Genomic DNA, 17,629 nt, shown 5'->3' on the forward strand with positions numbered 1-17,629 from the left:
AGGGGGGAGGGAGAAAGGGGGGAGGGAGAAAGGGGGGAGGGAGAAAGGGGGGAGGGAGAAAGGGGAGGAGGGAGGAAAAGCAAGCAAGCCAAAAAAGAAGAAACAATGAAAGAAAAAAGAAACAAAGCCAATAAACAAAAAAAAAGAGCCATAATTAATATAATTCCTAACCAGGAAGTAAAAATTAAAAAGCCAAATGTCGACCAGGCACAGTGGCTCACTCCTATAATCCCAGCACTGTGGGAGGCCAAGGAGGCTGGATCACTTGAGGCCAGGAGATCGAGAGCAGTTTGGCAAACATGGTAAAACCCAGTCTCTACCAAAAATACAAAAAATTATCCAGGCATGGTGGTACACACCTGTTATCCCAGCTACTCTAGGGCCTAAGGCACAAGAATCACTTCAACGTGGGAGGCAGAGGTTACAGTGAGCAGAGATAATGCCACTGCACTCCAGCCTGGGCAACAGAGCAAGACTCTGTCTCAAAAAAATAAATAAGAGAAATGAAATAGGCCAGGCATGGTGGCTCACACCTGTAATCCCAACACTTTGGGAGGCCAAGGCAGGTGGATTACCTGAGGTCAGGAGCTCAAGACCAGCCTGACCAACATGGCAAAACCTCATCTCTACTAAAAATACAAAATTAGATTATCATGATGGCGCATGCCTGTAATCCCAGCTATTTGGGAAGTTGAGGCAGGAGAATGGCTGGAACCCAGGAGGTGGAGGTTGCAGTGAGCCGAGATCGTACCATTGCACTCTAGCTTGGGTAACAGAGTGAAACTCCATCAAGAAAAGGAAGGAAGGAAGGAAGACAGGGAGGGATGGAGGGAGGGAAAGGAAGAAAAGGAAAGAAAGAAAGAGAAAGAGAAAAAGAAAGAAAGAGAAAGAGAAAGAAAGAAAGAAAAGGAAAGAAAGAAAGAAAGGAAAGAAAGAAAGAGCGAGCCAGGCGCAGTGGCTCACACCTGTATTACCAGCTACTGAGGAGGCTGAGGAAGGAGGATCACCTGAACCCGGGAGGTGGAGCGCCGCTGCACTCCAGCCTGCATGACAGGAGCAAGACTCCATCAGAAAGAAAGAAAGAAAGAAAGAAAGAGAGAGAGACAGAGAGAGACAAAGAAGGAAAGGAAAGGAAAAAGGAAAGGAAAGGAGAAAGGAAAGGAAAATAAGCTGGGCACAGGGCTCATGCCTGTAATCCCAGCACTTTGGCAAGCTGAGGTGGGTGGATCAGGAGGTCAGGAGTTCGAGACCAGCCTGACCAACATGGTGAAACCTCATCTCTACTAAAAATACAAAAATTAGGCCGGGCGTGGTGGCTCATGCCTGTAATCCAAGCACTTTGGAGGTCAAGGCGGGCGGATCACCTGAGGTCAGGAGTTCAAGACCAGCCTTACCAACATGGTGAAACCTCCGTCTCAAAAAAAAAAAAAATACAAAAATTAGCCAGGCGTGGTGGCACGTACCTGTAATCCCAGCTACTCAGAAGCCTGAGGCAGGAGAAGAATCACTTGAACCCAAAAGGCGAAGGGTGCAGTGAGCCGAGACCTTACCACTGCACTCCAGCCTGGACAACAAAGCAAGACTCCATAAAAAAAAAAAATAACAACAACGAAAGAAAGAGAAAGAGAGAAAGAGAGAGAGAGAGAGAGAGAGAGAGAGAGAGAGGGAGAGAGAGATCGAGCCACAAATCATAGACTTGCTTAAAAACCTTCAATGGCTTCCCCTACAATTCTAAGGAAAAAGACCCCTCCAGCCAGTCCATACTTATTCCTCTACCCAGGCACAGTGACCTTTCTTCCGTTATCTTACTCATTCTGCTTCCTCCAAAAATGGGACTCTTGCTCATCCATCAGATCTCAGCTCCAGGGCTACTTCCTCAAAACCCTTTCCTGACCTCTGTAAATGGGTCAAATAAGTCAATTACAGCCATTCATAGCATGTGTCCATCTAGTTGCTCAGTCCAAAAACCTCTGAGTAATTCTTAACTACTCACTTTATTTTGTATCCCATATTCAAACCATCAGCAAATCCTGTTAGCCATACTTTCAAAATATAACCTCCATGGATACATCCTGGTCCAAACTTCAACATCTTTTTTTCTGGATTCATTCCTCCCTATTACTCCACTGCCAATCCAGCAGCCAGAGTGAAACAGGGTCTTACTCTGTCACCTACGCAGGAGTGCAATAGCAAGATCATGGCTCACTGCAGTGTTGACCTCCCAGGCTTAGGTGATCCTCCCACCTCAGCCACCTGAATAGCTGGGACTACAGGCACACACCATCACACCCAGCTAATTTTTTGTATTTTTTGTAGAGAAGGGGTTTTGCCATATTGTCCAGGCTAGTCTCAAACTCCTGGGCTCAAGCAATCCACCCGCCTAAGCCTCCCAGAGTGCTGAGATTACAGGTGTGAGACACACCACACCTAGCCAGAGTGGTTTTTTGTTTTGAGACAATCTCTCTGTTGCCCAGGCTGGACACAGTGGCATGATCTCGGCTCACTGCAACCTCCACCTCCCGGGTTCAAGCAATTCTCCTGCCTCAGCCTCCCAAGTAGCTGGGATTACAGGCATGCGCCACCATGCCAACTGATTTTTGTATTTTTAGTAGAGACTGGGTTTCACCATGTTGACCAGGCTGGTCTGGAACTCCCAACCTCAGGTGATCTGCCTGCCTCCACCTCCCAAAGTGCTGGAATTACAGGTATGAGCCACCAAGCCCAGCCCAAAGTGATTTTTTTAAAACATAAGTCAGATCACATCGTTCCTCTGTTAAAGCTTTTCAATGGTTCCCCATAGTGAAAGCCAATCCTTGCAATGCTTCTAGGGCCCACCAAGATCTGCCTCCACCTCATTACCTCTCTGACCTCATATCGTACTACACTCTTCCCCCAGGCCCCGTAAAATCATTCCAGCCACACTGACCTCCATGCCATTCCTCAAACATGCCAGACATGCTTCCTCCCTGAAGGTATATGCAAAAACAGATCCCTGTCTAGAACACCCTTCCACCAGATATCCTCAAGGCTAACTCCTCTAAGTGTTTGCACAAATGTCATCTTCTCAATAAAGCTGCCTGACCAGCCTATTTAAAACCAGTCCCACCCTGTTCCCTTTATCCTACTCTTTTTTCCACTGCACTTATCATCTAACAATCCATATCATTTGCTTACATTTGTTGTTTAATATCTGTTTCTCCCATACTAGGGCAGGGTTATTTATTATCCACATTGCCTACTGATATATTCCAAATACCTAGAATTGTGTCTGACAAATAGTATACATTCATATTAGTTGAATAAATAATTTTGTATTTGTCTGTAGGATTGTCTAATTAATGGCTGAATGATTCACTACCTAGGCACAAGGACTAGGTCTGTTTTTATTCATCACTGCATTTCCTAGATTCTAGCATAGGATTTGGCATAGAATAGGCACACAAATACTTGTCAATTGAATAATACCAATTTTTTTTTTTTTTTTGAGATGGAGTCTCACTTTGTCACTCAGGCTGGAGTGTAGTAGCACATTCTCGGCTCACTGCAACTTCTACCTCCTGGGTTCAAGCAATTCTTCTGCCTCAACCTCCCGAGTAGCTGGGACTATAGGCACACACCACCACGCCCAGCTAATTTTTGTATTTTTAGTAGAGACGGGGTTTCACCATGTTGGCCAGGCTGGTCTCAAACTCCTGATCTTGTGATCCACCCACCTCAGCCTCCCAAAGTGCTGCGATTACAGGTGTGAGCCACAACACCTGGCCAAACAATACCACTTTTTTTGATCTATCAAAAGACACAAATTTAAAACAAATGATATCATCCAGAGCTTGTAAGATTACAGGGAAAATCCACCTGCCACATATTGTTGGCAACTATGTAAACTGATCCCTTCAAGAGTAAGCTAGCAACAGGTATTAAAATTTAAACCACTGAGAACTCATGCTCTTTAATTTACTAGTCTTACAGAAGTAAAAGAGTACCTAAAAAAACATGCACAAGGACATCGATTATAACACTGCTTGTAACATAATTAAAAACTGGAAACAATCTACTTGCCCCACAATAGAGAAATAGGCAATAAATCATGCATGATACATGCATATGATGAGGTCGTCTTGGGGGGGAAAGACAAAAAAAAAGAGCCGGGCATGGTGGCTCACGCCTGTAATCCTAGCACTTTGGGAGGCCGAGGTGGGTGGATCACCTGACGTCAGGAGTTCAAGACCAGCCTGGCCATCATGGTGAAACCCCATCTTTTTTTTTTTTTAAAAAAAGAGAGATCATCTTTAACAAGAATGAGGAAGCCTACAACACTGACCTGGAAAGTAGTCCATGATCTAGTACCTAAGCCAGATGGCCTGGATTTGAATCCTGCTCCCCCACGTAGGAGCTGTGTAACACCAGGCATGTTTCTTTAACTTCTCTGTGCCTCAGTTTCCTCATCAATAAATAAGAAGCAGCCGGGCGCGGTGGCTCACGCCTGTAATCCCAGCACTTTGGGAGGCCGAGGCGGGTGGATCACGAGGTCAAGAGATCGAGACCATCCTGGTCAACAAGGTGAAACCCCGTCTCTACTAAATACAAAACAAATTAGCTGGGCATGGTGGCGCGTGCCTGTAATCCCAGCTACTCAGGAGGCTGAGGCAGGAGAATTGCCTGAACCCAGGAGGCGGAGGTTGCGGTGAGCTGAGATCGCGCCATTGCACTCCAGCCTGGGTAACAAGAGCGAAACTCCGTCTCAAAATAAATAAATAAATAAATAAATAAATAAGAAGCAATACTATTTCAATAGTATCCACCTCATTGCTATGAAGATTTCCTAAGATAATGCCAATAGTGTTTACAGAACATTACATGGCCATAAGACCATGTATGAGTATATAATATGATAACTAATATTTATTAAGTGAGATAGGGAAGTTGCAGATCTATGTATGTAAAGCCTATCTTTCGGGGTAAAAGGTAGCATGTCTGTAATACAAAAGAGTCAGGAATCCAGTCTGGTCAACATGGCAAGAATAAAAAATAATGAAGTAGGCTAGGCACAGTTGCTCATGCCTGTAATCCCAACACTGGGAGGCCAAGATGGGGAAATCACTTGAGCCCAGGACTTCAAGACCAGACTGGGCAACAAGGTGAGACCCTCTCTACAAAAGAAAAAGAAAAGAAAAAGCCAGGCACGGTGGCTCATGCCTGTAATCCTAGCACTTTGGGAGGCCAATATGGGTGGATCACCTGAGGTCAGAAGTTCAAGACCAGCCTGGCCATCATGGTGAAACCCCATCTAAATAAAAAAAAAAAAGTTAAAAAAAAAAGAATAAAAGAAGTAAAATCAGAGCAAATGCTTCGAAGATATTCAAAGATATAGTTGAACTTAGATTAAATTTTTTTGTTTTGTTTTGTTTTGTTTTTTTGAGATGGAGTCTTGCTCTTGTCGCCCAGACTGGAGTGCAATGACACATTCTTGGCTCACTGCAACCTCCGTCTCCCGGGTTCAAGCGATTCTCCTGCCTCAGCCTGAGGAGCTGGGATTACAGGCACCTGCCACTACACTCAGCTAAGTTTTGTATTTTTAGTAGAGATGGGGTTTCGCCATGCTGGCCAGGCTGGTCTCGAACTCCTAACCTCAGGTAATCTGCCCACCTGGGCCTCCCAACGTTCTGGGATTACAGGTGTAAGCCACCATGCCCGACCCAAAATAAATATTAAAATTTGAAAGTGTCCACATTTGGCCGGGCGTAGTGGCTCACGCCTGTAATCCAAGCACTTTGGAAGCCACGGTGGGTGGATCACCTGAGGTTGGGAGTTCAAGACCAGCCTGACCAACATGGGGAAACCCGGTCTTAAAAAAAAAAAAGTGTTCACATTTTTTAATTATCAAGGGAAAATAGATCAATTGAAATTTCTTTCACTATTAAAATTACCTGTATTCCAAGTAAACTAAGAAGCAGTACCAAATAACCAAAACTTTTAATTTACAAAATAAGTAATTAAAATGAATTAATAAAATGATTACATTTCATTCCTTCAATTTACACACAAATCTATTTTCTTTTTTTTAATCTTTTTGTTTTGGTTTTTTGTTTTTACAAATCTATTTCCTTAATCTACCATATGGCCATGAAAAACAGACAAGATACATTTTTTTTTTTTTTAAAGTCAAAAGACAATCGCTTCTGCAATAGGATATAACAAGATAAAGTCAAGACTAAGCAGTTAGTTATCCTTCACCATCAGTTTGACACAAAAGAATTCTGGCGATTTTTTTTTTTTTAAATCAGCAGGACTAGGAAATTCAAGTGTGCCGAAAGCTAAAGTGGTCTACATGAGTTCAGCTAAAGATAAAAATTAAATCCCCAAAGGCCAGGCTCAGGGACTCACACCTATAATTCTAGCACTGTGGGAGGCCTAAGCAGGTAGATTCCTTGAGTTCGGGAGTTTGAGACCAGCCTGGGCAACATGGCAAAATGCTGTATCTACAAAAATACAAAAATCAGCTGGGCATCTGTAGTCACAGCTACACAGAAGGCTGAGGTGGGAGGACTGCTTTGACCCCATGAGGTCGAGGCTACAGTGAGCCAAGATGGTGCCACTGCACTCCAGCCTGGGCAACAGAGTGAGATACTGTCTAAAAAAAAAAAAAAAAAATTAAAATCCCCAGGATGAACTTCTAAGACACTGACACAGGCACTCAAATGTACCAAATTCTCTCTCTCCTACTGTAAAAAAAAAAAATTTAATTTAAAATAAAAATTGCAATATATGCAAACTAAATCTCATCCTAGAGTCACAAGATTTGAAATATAGGAAATAAATCGGAACTAAAATAGGAAGAATACAAGATTTCCTAAAGCTAATTAGCCTCTTTCAAGTGCTTAGTCACTTCTGCCTATTTACAAGGAAGACCATTTCATATCTTGAAAGAGGCAGGGAATTTTGATTCCAGACTGTCATGTCACCTGAGCTGCCCAGACGTTTGTTTCCACGCAACTCAAGAGAAGGCACCAGCCAGCTATGCATACCTACCGCTCCTGATCAGAACCACAAGCTCTCTCTGTATCCTGCCTGTGTGCAGTAACAAAGTGGGTTTGTGGAAGAACAAAGTTTTCTTGCCTGACACCAAATACAAAAGGTGATCATTAAAATGCAGCCTGAAAAAAGAAAAAATAAATAAATAAAATGCAGCCTGAAAATATCCCAGTTTCCTCTGACAGCCCACCAAAAATGCTTCCCTTCCCTTCTACTAGAACATAAAGAGTAAGCGGGTTCTTGTAAAAGTCCAAGTGCTTACTGGACATCTCCCCTTAGGCAACTAACAACACCCAAAACTACAGGCTAACAGGCTTTGGAGCACACTTCCCAGAGAGCGGCCAGAACCTTAAAATCTGATAACATGGTTTCAAGTTCCCCAAAGGCAAGAATAAAGAGTAAGGGTTTCATGAAAGGTTATTTTAAGACAACCCAAGCAAAGGCAAGTTTTAAAGTACCTACTCCGTACCAAGCACCTTTTCCCAACACTCTACTCCACTAATAAAGATGCTAAGCACACACGCTGATTATAGAAATACACCAGAACGAACTTTCACAACTGAGACAGTAGGATCTTGTTAAAGACCAAGCACATTATTTCCAAACATCAATTCTAGGTGGTAAAACCTGGAACGATGTAGTCAATCTGTGAAGCACAGCTTAGTCCAATTTCCCAGAAGGTCATGAAGGGCTCTGACAACCAACTTTGATTATTTAGGATGGGGCCCTTTTTCCCTTCCAAGAATATAAACGCCATAAATCACATATTTCTTCGACTTCGGTTTTTTTTTTTTTTTTAGTTCCACAATCTTCAAGTAGTGCAAATAGGCCTCAGCATTCTCAAATACCATTCTCATTATTCCTAACACCTCCATAATAATACTATCATTTTATATACATATTCGTGTTGCTATTTTTATAGATAAAATATAAAGGCATGAATTAACCTCTTGGTTAATTAGTGGGTGAGAATACTGAGGCTTAACGAAGCTAAAAAATGAGCCCTGAGCTTGCTGGTTAAAAAACCAGGTCCTTATAGACTCCCAGGCCCCAACGCTTACCATTAAGCCACATTGTCACTCAGAGAATGCTACTAAATCCAGTTACTGTACCCAACAGTCACATAAGTGGATGCAAAGAGTTCTATAGCAAGGACTGGGGCAGCGGGGAGGGCACACTACCTAAGCAAAGATTTTTTTTCCTTTAACGAATATAGCACATGTTCCCGATTTCCATCCTCCCCCACGGGCAGAACCCACGTGCCGATCCCCCAGCTACCCAGAACCGCTCCCTCCCCACACTCCCCCACGCTACCCAGCAACCTCCCCACGCCCTTCCCTCCGTCCTCCCGCAAGCGCAGCACCGGCGCCTCCCGCCCCCTCCCCAGCGACGGTCGCCCTCGCGCGCCGCAGCCCGCGCGCTCCCACCTCCGCCAGGAGGGGGGTCACCCCCGAGGCCTGCGCGCGCCCTTCCCGCCGCCCGCCCCGAGATCCTCCCGCGACGCCGACGCCGGGCAGGCCGCGCCCGCCGCGCTGCCATGGTGGGCGCCTCACCGTCAGGCTGGGAAGCCGGGCCCGGCTGCGCCATGACCAGGCGGCCGGCCTCGAGGAGCGGGGATGGGGGAGGAAGCGGCGTCCCGGGCTCCCGCGGGCTCAGCTGGCGGAGGAGGCGTCGACCGAGCCGCCGCCGCCGCCGCCCAGGGAGGAACCGCTAAGGCTGGAGCCGCCGGCGCCGCCACAGCCGCGGGCAGAGACGGACCCGACCGCCGACCTCCGCCTCCTCATCCTGACAGCGGGAAATAAGCAGTGCGCAGGCGCGGGGGGATGGGGCGGCACGTGACGCTGGCCCGAGGGGAGGGGCGGGGCCTTGGGAGGCGAAGGGAGCGCCGCGGGAGGGGAGGGTCCGGGCAGAGCTGGGCGCCTGGCCCTGCGGCCCAGGGAGGCTGAGTACGGGGAGAAGCTGGAGTACAGGGGCAAGAGGAAAGGCCGGGCCTCTCAAAGGGGCCAGTCCCGGTTCTCCACGCCGGCACAGAGGAAAAAAGCAAGAAAGGAGGGCAGATGGCGCGGTCCAGTTCCAGCCTCTACCTCTTCTGGCCGTGTGACCTTGGGAGAGTCACTTCACCTCTTGGAACTTTTATCAATATAATGGCTAAGAGAAGTTTAAATGAGGTAATAAAGTATGACGAACTGTTTCCAACAATACTGGGCCTGGACCCCAGGTCTTCTGATGCATAGGCCAGTACGCCATCCATTAAGCAAGTATGTTTGACTTTTCAGTGGCGATAGATGCTGGGGATACGGCCAGGTACAGACCCTGAACTCATGGCTGGAGAGGAGAAATCATACAGAAAGTTTGGCCCTTCTACCTGGGCAGGAGAACATGCCCTGGGGCCCATACATTAGGAAATCGCCTCTGATTACCCCTCCCCATCTGGTTTTGGCACCTGAAGCACCCCATGCCAAGGAGGTAGTTTAAAAAGTTTTTTTTTTTTTTTTTTTTTTTTTTTTGAGACGGAGTCTCACTCTGCCACCCAGGCTGGAGTGCAGTGACACGGTCTTAGCTCACTGCGACCTCCGCCTCCTAGGTTCAAGAGATTCTCCCGCCTCAGCCTCCTGAGTAGCTGGGATTACAAGCACCCGCCATCATGCCATCATGCCTGGATAATTTTTGTATTTTTAGTAGAGACCGGGTTTTGCCACATTGGCCAGGCTGGTCTGGAACTCTTGACCTCAGGTGATCCATCCACCTTGGCCTCCCAAAGTGCTGCGATTACAGATGTGTGCCACTGCGCCTGGCCTAAAAATCTATTTTGAAATCAGATAGGAGCATCAGGAATTATGTACATTTTCATATTTTTAGGTAAACCCTAAGGCACAGCAATCCCACACCAGGGTGAGGGACTCCACAGGGTTTGGCACTTCAGGATCAAGTTCTAAATACCCATGGGCCCAGAATTCCCTTCCCAGATGGCTGAGCTGTGGCCCCTTTCCCACCCAGATCCATTCTCTTTAGGGCAGAATCTAGGCATCCCTAAAAGGGGCTAAAGTGCAGCCATAAAAAAGAATGAGCAGGTACTTTGCAGGGACATGAATGAAGCTGGAAACCGTCATTCTCAGCAAACTAACACAGGAACAGAAAACCAAACACTCTATATTCTCACTCATAAGTGGGAACTGAACAATGACAACACATGGACACAGGGAGGGCAACATTGCACACTGGGGCCTGTTGGGGGGCAAGGGGAGGGAGAGCATTAGGACAAATACTTAATGCATCCTCTGTGTTGTTGTGATGACTAACACGAGGCATAAAACCTAGATGACATGTTGATAGGTGCAGCAAACCACCATGGCAAATGTATACCTATGTAACAAACCTACACATTCAGCACATGTATCCCAGAACTTAAAATAAAAAAATAATAATAAGCCAGGTGCGGTGGCTCACACCTGTAATCCCAGCACTTTGGGAGAATGAGATGGGCAGATCACATGAGGTCAGGAGTTCAAGACCAGCCTGACCAACATGGAGAAACCCCATCTCTACTAAAAAAATACAAAATTAGCTTATAATTCTCAGATGTCATCAGTGGAAAAAAAAATACAAAATTAGCCAGGTGTGGTGGCACATGCCTGTAATCCAAGCTACTCGGGAGGCTGAGGCAGGAGAATTGCTTGAACCCAGGAGGTGGAGGTTGCAGTGAGCAGAGATCTCACCATTGCTCTCCAACCTGGGCCATAGAGTGAGACTCTGTCTCAAAAAATAATAATAATAATAATAATAATAATAATAAAATAATAATCAGAAAATCCACTAATTAGAATGTTTCTACTTTAATTAAATCATTTGTTTGTTTTAAATAAGATATACTTTTGTTAAAATGATTATTTCTCATCTATAAAAAGGGGCTACAGGGCAGCTTTGCTTAAGGGGGTGACATGACACTTGGGCGTTTGAGCTCCTATGTCCACAGATCCCACATGGTTCGGGACAGAGGTAAGAAAGGAAGCCAAGTAGGCCATGAGACAATAGTTGGGCCAGGGCTTGTGCTGCCTTCGCCACCTCATTCATGTGCATAATTCCAGGAGTCCAGGAATTCTAAATTTAAACCTGGTCTTCCAGGTCTTAAAAATGTGTATTTGTCAAAGTAGAAGAATAGACTATATTAAGGTTAGCAGTTAGTTGGTTTGTAATTTTATTTTATTATTTATTTATTTAGGAGATAGAATCTCACTCTGTTGCTCAGGCTGGAGGGCAGTGGTACCATCTCAGCTCACTGCAATCTCTGCCTCCCAGGTTCAAGTGATTCTCCCGCCTCAGCCTCCTGAGTAGCTGGGATTACAGACATGCGCCACCACACCCAACTAATTTTTGTAATTTTAGTAGAGACGGGGTTTTACCATGTTGTCCAGGCTGGTCTTGAACTCCTGACCTCAAGAGATCTGCCCACCTCTGCCTCCAAAGTTCTGGGTTTACAGGTGTAAGCCACCACACCCAACCTGGTTTGTAATTTTAATAATTTAGGTTTCTGTTTGTACTTTTGCCCCAGGTCCTGCCAACATGAGGGGAGAGCCTATCTACAGACTCTAGATTTTTGAGCAGTTAATATCCCCCAAATGGCTGGTGTGCATTTAAGAGAGCAAGCAGGGTCCCCCCAACACCCTGCCCAACCCCCAATAAATGATTTTCCTGGGTGTGCAAATCCATGCTTAGCAGGGAGACCTTTGGCCAGGATAGGGCAGCCAGTGCATCCTCTGTGTTGTGATGACTAACACAAGGCATAAGCCATAAAGATAGCAGATGCTGATGTCCTCTATAGAAAAGGCTTCTGGCCGGGTGCAGTGACTTATGCCTGTAATCCCAGCACTTTGGGAGGCCGAGGTGGACAGATCACCTGAGGTCAGGAGTTTGAGACCAGCCGGACCAACATGGAGAAAACCTGTCTCTACTAAAAATACAGAATTAGCTGGGCGTGGTGGCATGCTTGTAATCCCAGCTACTCAGGAGGCTGAGACAGGAGAATCACTGAACCTGGGAGGTGGAGCTTGTGGTGAGCCGAGATCGTGCCATTGGACTCCACCCTGGGAAACAAGAACGAAACTCCATCTCAAAAAAAAAGAAAGAAAAGAAAACAAATGTATGCTCAAAGTCTTTATTAAGTATAAAAGGTGTGATTTTTTTGTTTTGTTTTGAGACAGAGTCTTACTCTGTAGCCAGGCTGGAGTGTCGTAGCTGATCTTGACTCACTGCAACCTCCTCCTCCTGGGTTCAAGTGATTCTCCTGCCTCAGACTCAAGTAGCTGGGACTATAGGCACGCATCACCATGCCTGGCTAATTTTTGTATTTTTAGTAAAGATAGTGTTTCACCATGTTGGCCAGGATGCTATCGATCTCTTGACTGCATGATCCGCCTGCCTTGGCCTTCCAGTGTGCTGGGATTACAAGCCTGAGCCACCGAACCTGGCCTAAAAGATTGTGATTCTTACGTTCTGAAGGAAATATGGAATATGACATAAGCACATGAAATAACTAATTACCAATTACATTGCCTATATGCCCCAAGAGACACACAAATATTCACAGTGGCACAGTTCATAATACAATACATAAAGGACCTACATGTTCATCAACAGTGGACTCAATTTTTTAAAAGTTTCAATATACAGGGCCACGCAGAGTGGCTCACATCTGTAATCCCAGCACTTTGGGTGGATGGATCACGAGGTCAGGAGATCGAGACCATCCTGGCCAACATGGTGAAACTCTGTCTCTACTAAAAATACAAAAATTAGCTGAGCATGGTGGTGGGCGCCTGTAGTCCCAGCAACTCAGGAGCCTGAAATGGGAAAATCACTTGAACCTGGGAGGCGGAGGTTGCAATGAGCCGAGACCACGCCACTGCACTCCAGCCTGGGCAACAGAGTGAGACTTCATCTCAAAAAAAAAAAAAAGTTTTAATATACAATGGAATACTCTACAGCAGTAATGAAAATGAACAAACTAAAGGCACACATTCAATACAGGTGAATCTCCCAAACCTTATTTTGAGAGAAAGAAGAAAATTATAAAATACAACCAGATTCCCCTTACATAAAGTTCCAAAACAGACAAAACTAAACATTATGCATACACAGTTGGTAGACTGTAAAGATAGGAAGAAAACAAATATTTCAAAAATAAAAATTAAAAATAAATAAATAATTTAAAAATTCCTTGAGAATTACTGTCAAAAAAAAAATAAAGAAAACAAATATCATAGAAATCATGACAGGCCGGGCGCAGTGGCTCACGCCTGTAATCCCAGCACTTTGGGAGGATCACGAGGTCAAGAGATCGAGACCATCCTGGCCAACATTGTGAAACCTTGTTTCTACTAAAAATACAAAAAAATTAGCCAGACGTGGTGGCATGCGCCTGTGGTCCCAGCTACTCAGGAGGCTGAGGCGGAAGAATCACTTGAACCCAGGAGGCGGAGGTTGCAGTGAGCCGAGATTGCACCACTGCACTCCAGCCTGGTGACAGAGCAAGTCTCGGTCTCAAAAAAAAAAAAGGAAATCATGACAGTAGTTCCTGGACCAGGGAAGAACAGGTAGGCGAAGCATAGACTTTGGCGTAGTTTAGGTGAGAAAGATTTGGGTGTATTTGCCTATTACAAACTTAAAATGAGCAAATCCTATGGAACTGCTAGAAAGCACTCACTCTGTGCTTCATTAATAGAGTTACACAGTGTAGATTATAAGATCTGATGCATCTCCTGCACTTTACCCTGATTGGGTCACATCAGCAATGTTGGTTGTGTTTGTTCTGGGCATCATTATTTGCAGGGACATTGACCCCCTGCGGTGGATGGAGACCCAAGGAATGAAGAATCCAACCGAAAGTTTCTGTGCAAAATACACAGAAATATCAAAGAAAGTTACACTAGGGCTGGGAGGGTAGATGACTTGGGCCATGAAGATTGTCCTCAAATCCCTGGAGTACAGTGCACACAAATGCCCAACAAGAGATTGCACCAAGAGAGGCTTCAACTCTTCAACTAGATATCCTCAACTAAAGAACATTTTTTTTTTTTTGAGACGGATCTCACTCTGTCACCCAGGCTAGAGTGCAGTGGTGTGATTTCAGCTCACTGCAACCTCCACCTCCTGGGTTCAAGCAATTCTCTTGCCTCAGCCTCCCAAGTAGCTGGGACTACAGGCACCTGCCACCATGCCTGGCTAATTAAGCCTGACTTCTCTATCACAGTGTCACAAGATATAGATTGATATCTAGGGAAGAGCTCCAGGCTTTGAATCAGAAGACCTAGAAATTCTGGTACACGGTGGCTCAAGCCTGTAATCCCAGCACTTTGGGAAACCCAGGTGGGTGAATCTCCTGAGGTCAGGAGTTTGAGACCAGCCTAACCAACATAGTAAAACCCATCTCTACTAAAAATACAAAATTAGCCAGGTGTGGTGGTACATGCCTGTAGTCCCAGCTACTTGGGAGGCTGAGGCAGGATAATTGCTTGAACCTGGAAGATGGAGGTTGTGGTGAGCTGAGGTCACGCCATTGCACCTCAGCCTGGGCAACAAGAGTGAAACTCTGTCTCAAAAAAAAAAAAAGAAATTCTGATAAAGATTACCTATTGACCCAAAACACTTTATTTAACCTCTCTGAATTCTTGTTTATGTAAGTTCCTTATCTCTAAAATGAGAATAGCCTTACAGCATATCAGGAGGCTGAAGAGATCAAATACCCAACCTCCAACACGTGGTAGTTGGTCTATAGATATCAGCTTGCCCCTCTACCTGTCTCCTTCTTTCCCTCCTTTTTTCCTAGATAGGTAGTTTCCATCTTGGGAAGAAGGGTCCTGGACCATAGAAGTCAGTCTGTGAAGGTATCCCTAGGGATCCAGAGCAGAAATCACCAATATTTGCAAAAGCCTAACGGAACCATCACATTTATTCTAGATAAGGCTGCAAGGCTAAAATGTCAAGTTTCTTTGCTTTGGACAGAAATTATATCATATTGCTTATCACATGCTGATTAAAAGTTCTTTTTTTTTTTTTAAGACGGAGTCTCGGTCACCCAGACTGTAGTGCAATGGCTCAATCTCAGCTCACTGCAACCTCCGCCTCCCAGGTTCAAGTGATTCTTCTGCCTCAGCCTCCTAAGTAGCTGGGATTACATGCACCCGACATTATGCCCAGCTAATTTTTGTATTTTTGCAGAGACTGGGTTTTCACCATGTTGGCCAGGCTGGTCTTGAACCTCTGACCTCAGGTGATCTGCCCGCTGTGGCCTCCCAAAGTGCTGGGATTAAAGGCGTGAGCCACTGTGCCCTGCCCTTATTAAAAGTTCTTATTCCAGTTATTTTATTTATTTTATTTTATTTTATATTTATTGAGATGGAGTCTCTCTCTGTCATCCAGGCTGGAGTGCAGTGGCCTAATCTTGGCTCACTGCAACCTCCACTGCCTTGGTTCAAGCAATTCTCCTACTTCAGCCTCCTGAGTCGCTGGAAATACAGGTGCGTGCTACCATACCAGACTACTTGTTTTTGCATTTTTTAGTGGAGACAGTGTTTTGCCATGTTGGCCAGGCTGATCTTGAACTCCTGACGTCAGGTGATCTGCCCACCTCAGCCTCCCCAAAGTGCTGGGATTATAGGCACAGGCCATCTTGTCCAGCCTGTTCTTATTCCAGTTCTAACTGGAATTAATTGTTGATTAATAATACAAAGAGGGATCCATTTTTACTTTTTGGGTTTTTTTTGTTTGTTTTTTGAGATGGAATCTAGCTGTGTTGTCCAGGCTGGGTCACAGTGGTGTGATCTCAGCTCATTGCAGCCTCTGTCTCCCAGGTTAAAGTGATTCTCCTTCCTCAGCCTCCCAAGTAGCTGGAACTACAGGCACACCCCAACATCCGGCTAATTTTTTGTTGTTGTTTTTTGTTTTCTTGGTAGAGAGAGGATTCTACCATGTTGGCCAGGCTGGTCTTGAACTCCTGACCTGAAGTGATTCGCCTACTTCAGCCTCCCAAAGTGTTGGGATTATAGGTGTGAGCCACCACACCTGGCCCATTATTACTTGATATATGTAGTTTGCTAGATACAGTATCTTCGGAGCTGGTAGACGCTCCCTTCTCACAGAATTCTCCTTTTGTAACATCAACCACAGTGGCATAATTGCCTGGAAATAAAAATGGCCGACATTTACTAGTGTAGATCATGTGCCATGTAGCAGGCAAAGTGCTTTACTCTTGTGTTGACTGATGTAATCCTTTTAAGAACAACATGATAAAGATACAGGTTGGGGGGGACCTGTTGTCTATTCATAGAGGCAGAATGATTTATTTGGTTTATTTCTTTTTTCTTTTCTTTTTTTTTTTTTGTTGGTCAGGTTGGTCTTGAACTCTCGACCTCAGGTGATCCGCCTGCCTCGGCCTCCCAAAATGCTGGGATTACAGGTGTGAGCCACCACGCCCAGCTAATTTTTTTTTTTTTTTGAGATGGAGTCTTGCTCTGTCACCCAGGCTGGAGTGCAGTGACTCAATCTCAGCTCACTGCAACCTCCCCCTCCCAGATTCAAGCTATTCTTCTACCTCAGCCTCCCAAGTGGCTGGGATTACAGGTGCATGCCACCCAGCTAATTTTTCTGTTTTAGTAGAGATAGGGTTTTGCCACGTTGGCCAAGGCTGATCTCAAAATCCTGACCTCAGGTGATCTGCCCGCCTCGGCCTCCCAAAGTGCTGGGATTACAATTGAGCCATCATGCCCTGCCAAAGCTGAGAAATTTTGTTTTGTTTTGTTTTTTGTTTTTTTGAGACAGAGTCTCACTCCATCGCCCAGGCTGGAGTGCAGTGGCCAATCTCAGCTCACTGCAACCTCTACCTCCAGGTTCAAGCAATTCTCGTGCTTCAGCTTCCCAAATAGCTGGGACTACAGGAGTGTGCCACCATGCCTGGCTTATTTCGTGTGTTTTTTTAGTAGAAACAGGGTTTCACCATGTTGGCCAGGCTACTCTTGAACTCCTGACCTCAAGTGATCCACCGGCCTTGGCCTCCCAAAGTGCTGAGATTACAGGTGTGAGCCACTATGCCTGGCCTGCAGACCATAATATGAACTGTTGGTAATGCCCACCACTTAATGAGCACCTATTTACTAAATATTTTTCATCTCCTCAATCCTTTTAACAGCCCTTTGAAGTAGGTTCCATTATTATCCCAGAGCTCAGAGAGATTAAATGACTTGCCCAAGTCACACAGTGAATGGAAGAACCAGAATTTAAATCCAACTGTTTGACTTCAGAGTGTATGCTTATTTGCTGTTGGTGCTGACTCGCCATGTCTATCAGATAGCAGCCAATGTAACCACCCAAGGGGTTCACCTTACTCGCTCCCTTGACAGAGCCGATTCATCAAGACTCATGCCTGTGATCTCAGCACTTTGGGAGGCCAAGGCAGGCAGATCACCCAAGGTCAGGAGTTCAAGACTAGCCTGCCAACATGGTGAAAACCCATCTCTACTAAAAATTCAAAATTAGCCAGGTGTGGTGGCATGCACCTGTTATCCCAGCTACTCAGGAGGCTGAGTCAGGAGAATCGCTTGAACTC

The 17,629-nt window shown here is 45.4% G+C and overlaps 2 protein-coding genes across 3 annotated transcripts in view; one reads left to right on the forward strand and one right to left on the reverse strand.

Annotated features, from left to right (window-relative positions):
- RABEP1 (rabaptin, RAB GTPase binding effector protein 1) overlaps nt 1–8,822 on the reverse strand; it is a 126,984-nt gene extending 118,162 nt beyond the window's left edge. Inside the window, exon 1 of one of the 2 annotated variants that reach the window (XM_021672753.2) lies at nt 8,586–8,822. In XM_021672753.2, the coding sequence (XP_021528428.1) occupies nt 8,586–8,619 (34 nt within the window). In that variant the 5' untranslated portion in view covers nt 8,620–8,822. Of the gene's footprint in view, nt 1–8,093; nt 8,122–8,585 lie in introns of those variants that run through there. The other variant, XM_064367597.1, reaches the window with a different exon arrangement.
- A 2,148-nt stretch (nt 8,823–10,970) lies between these two features.
- The window catches only part of SCIMP (SLP adaptor and CSK interacting membrane protein), a 71,124-nt gene continuing 64,465 nt past the window's right edge, over nt 10,971–17,629 (forward strand). The window contains exon 1 of the mRNA XM_021672751.2: nt 10,971–11,028. Coding sequence (XP_021528426.2) covers nt 10,971–11,028 — 58 coding nt within the window. The remainder of the gene's footprint in view (nt 11,029–17,629) is intronic.

Source organism: Aotus nancymaae, unplaced genomic scaffold (genome assembly GCF_030222135.1).
Source record: "Aotus nancymaae isolate 86718 unplaced genomic scaffold, 86718_ANA_hifiasm-v0.15.2.pri h1tg000072l, whole genome shotgun sequence".
NCBI lineage: Eukaryota > Metazoa > Chordata > Mammalia > Primates > Aotidae > Aotus > Aotus nancymaae.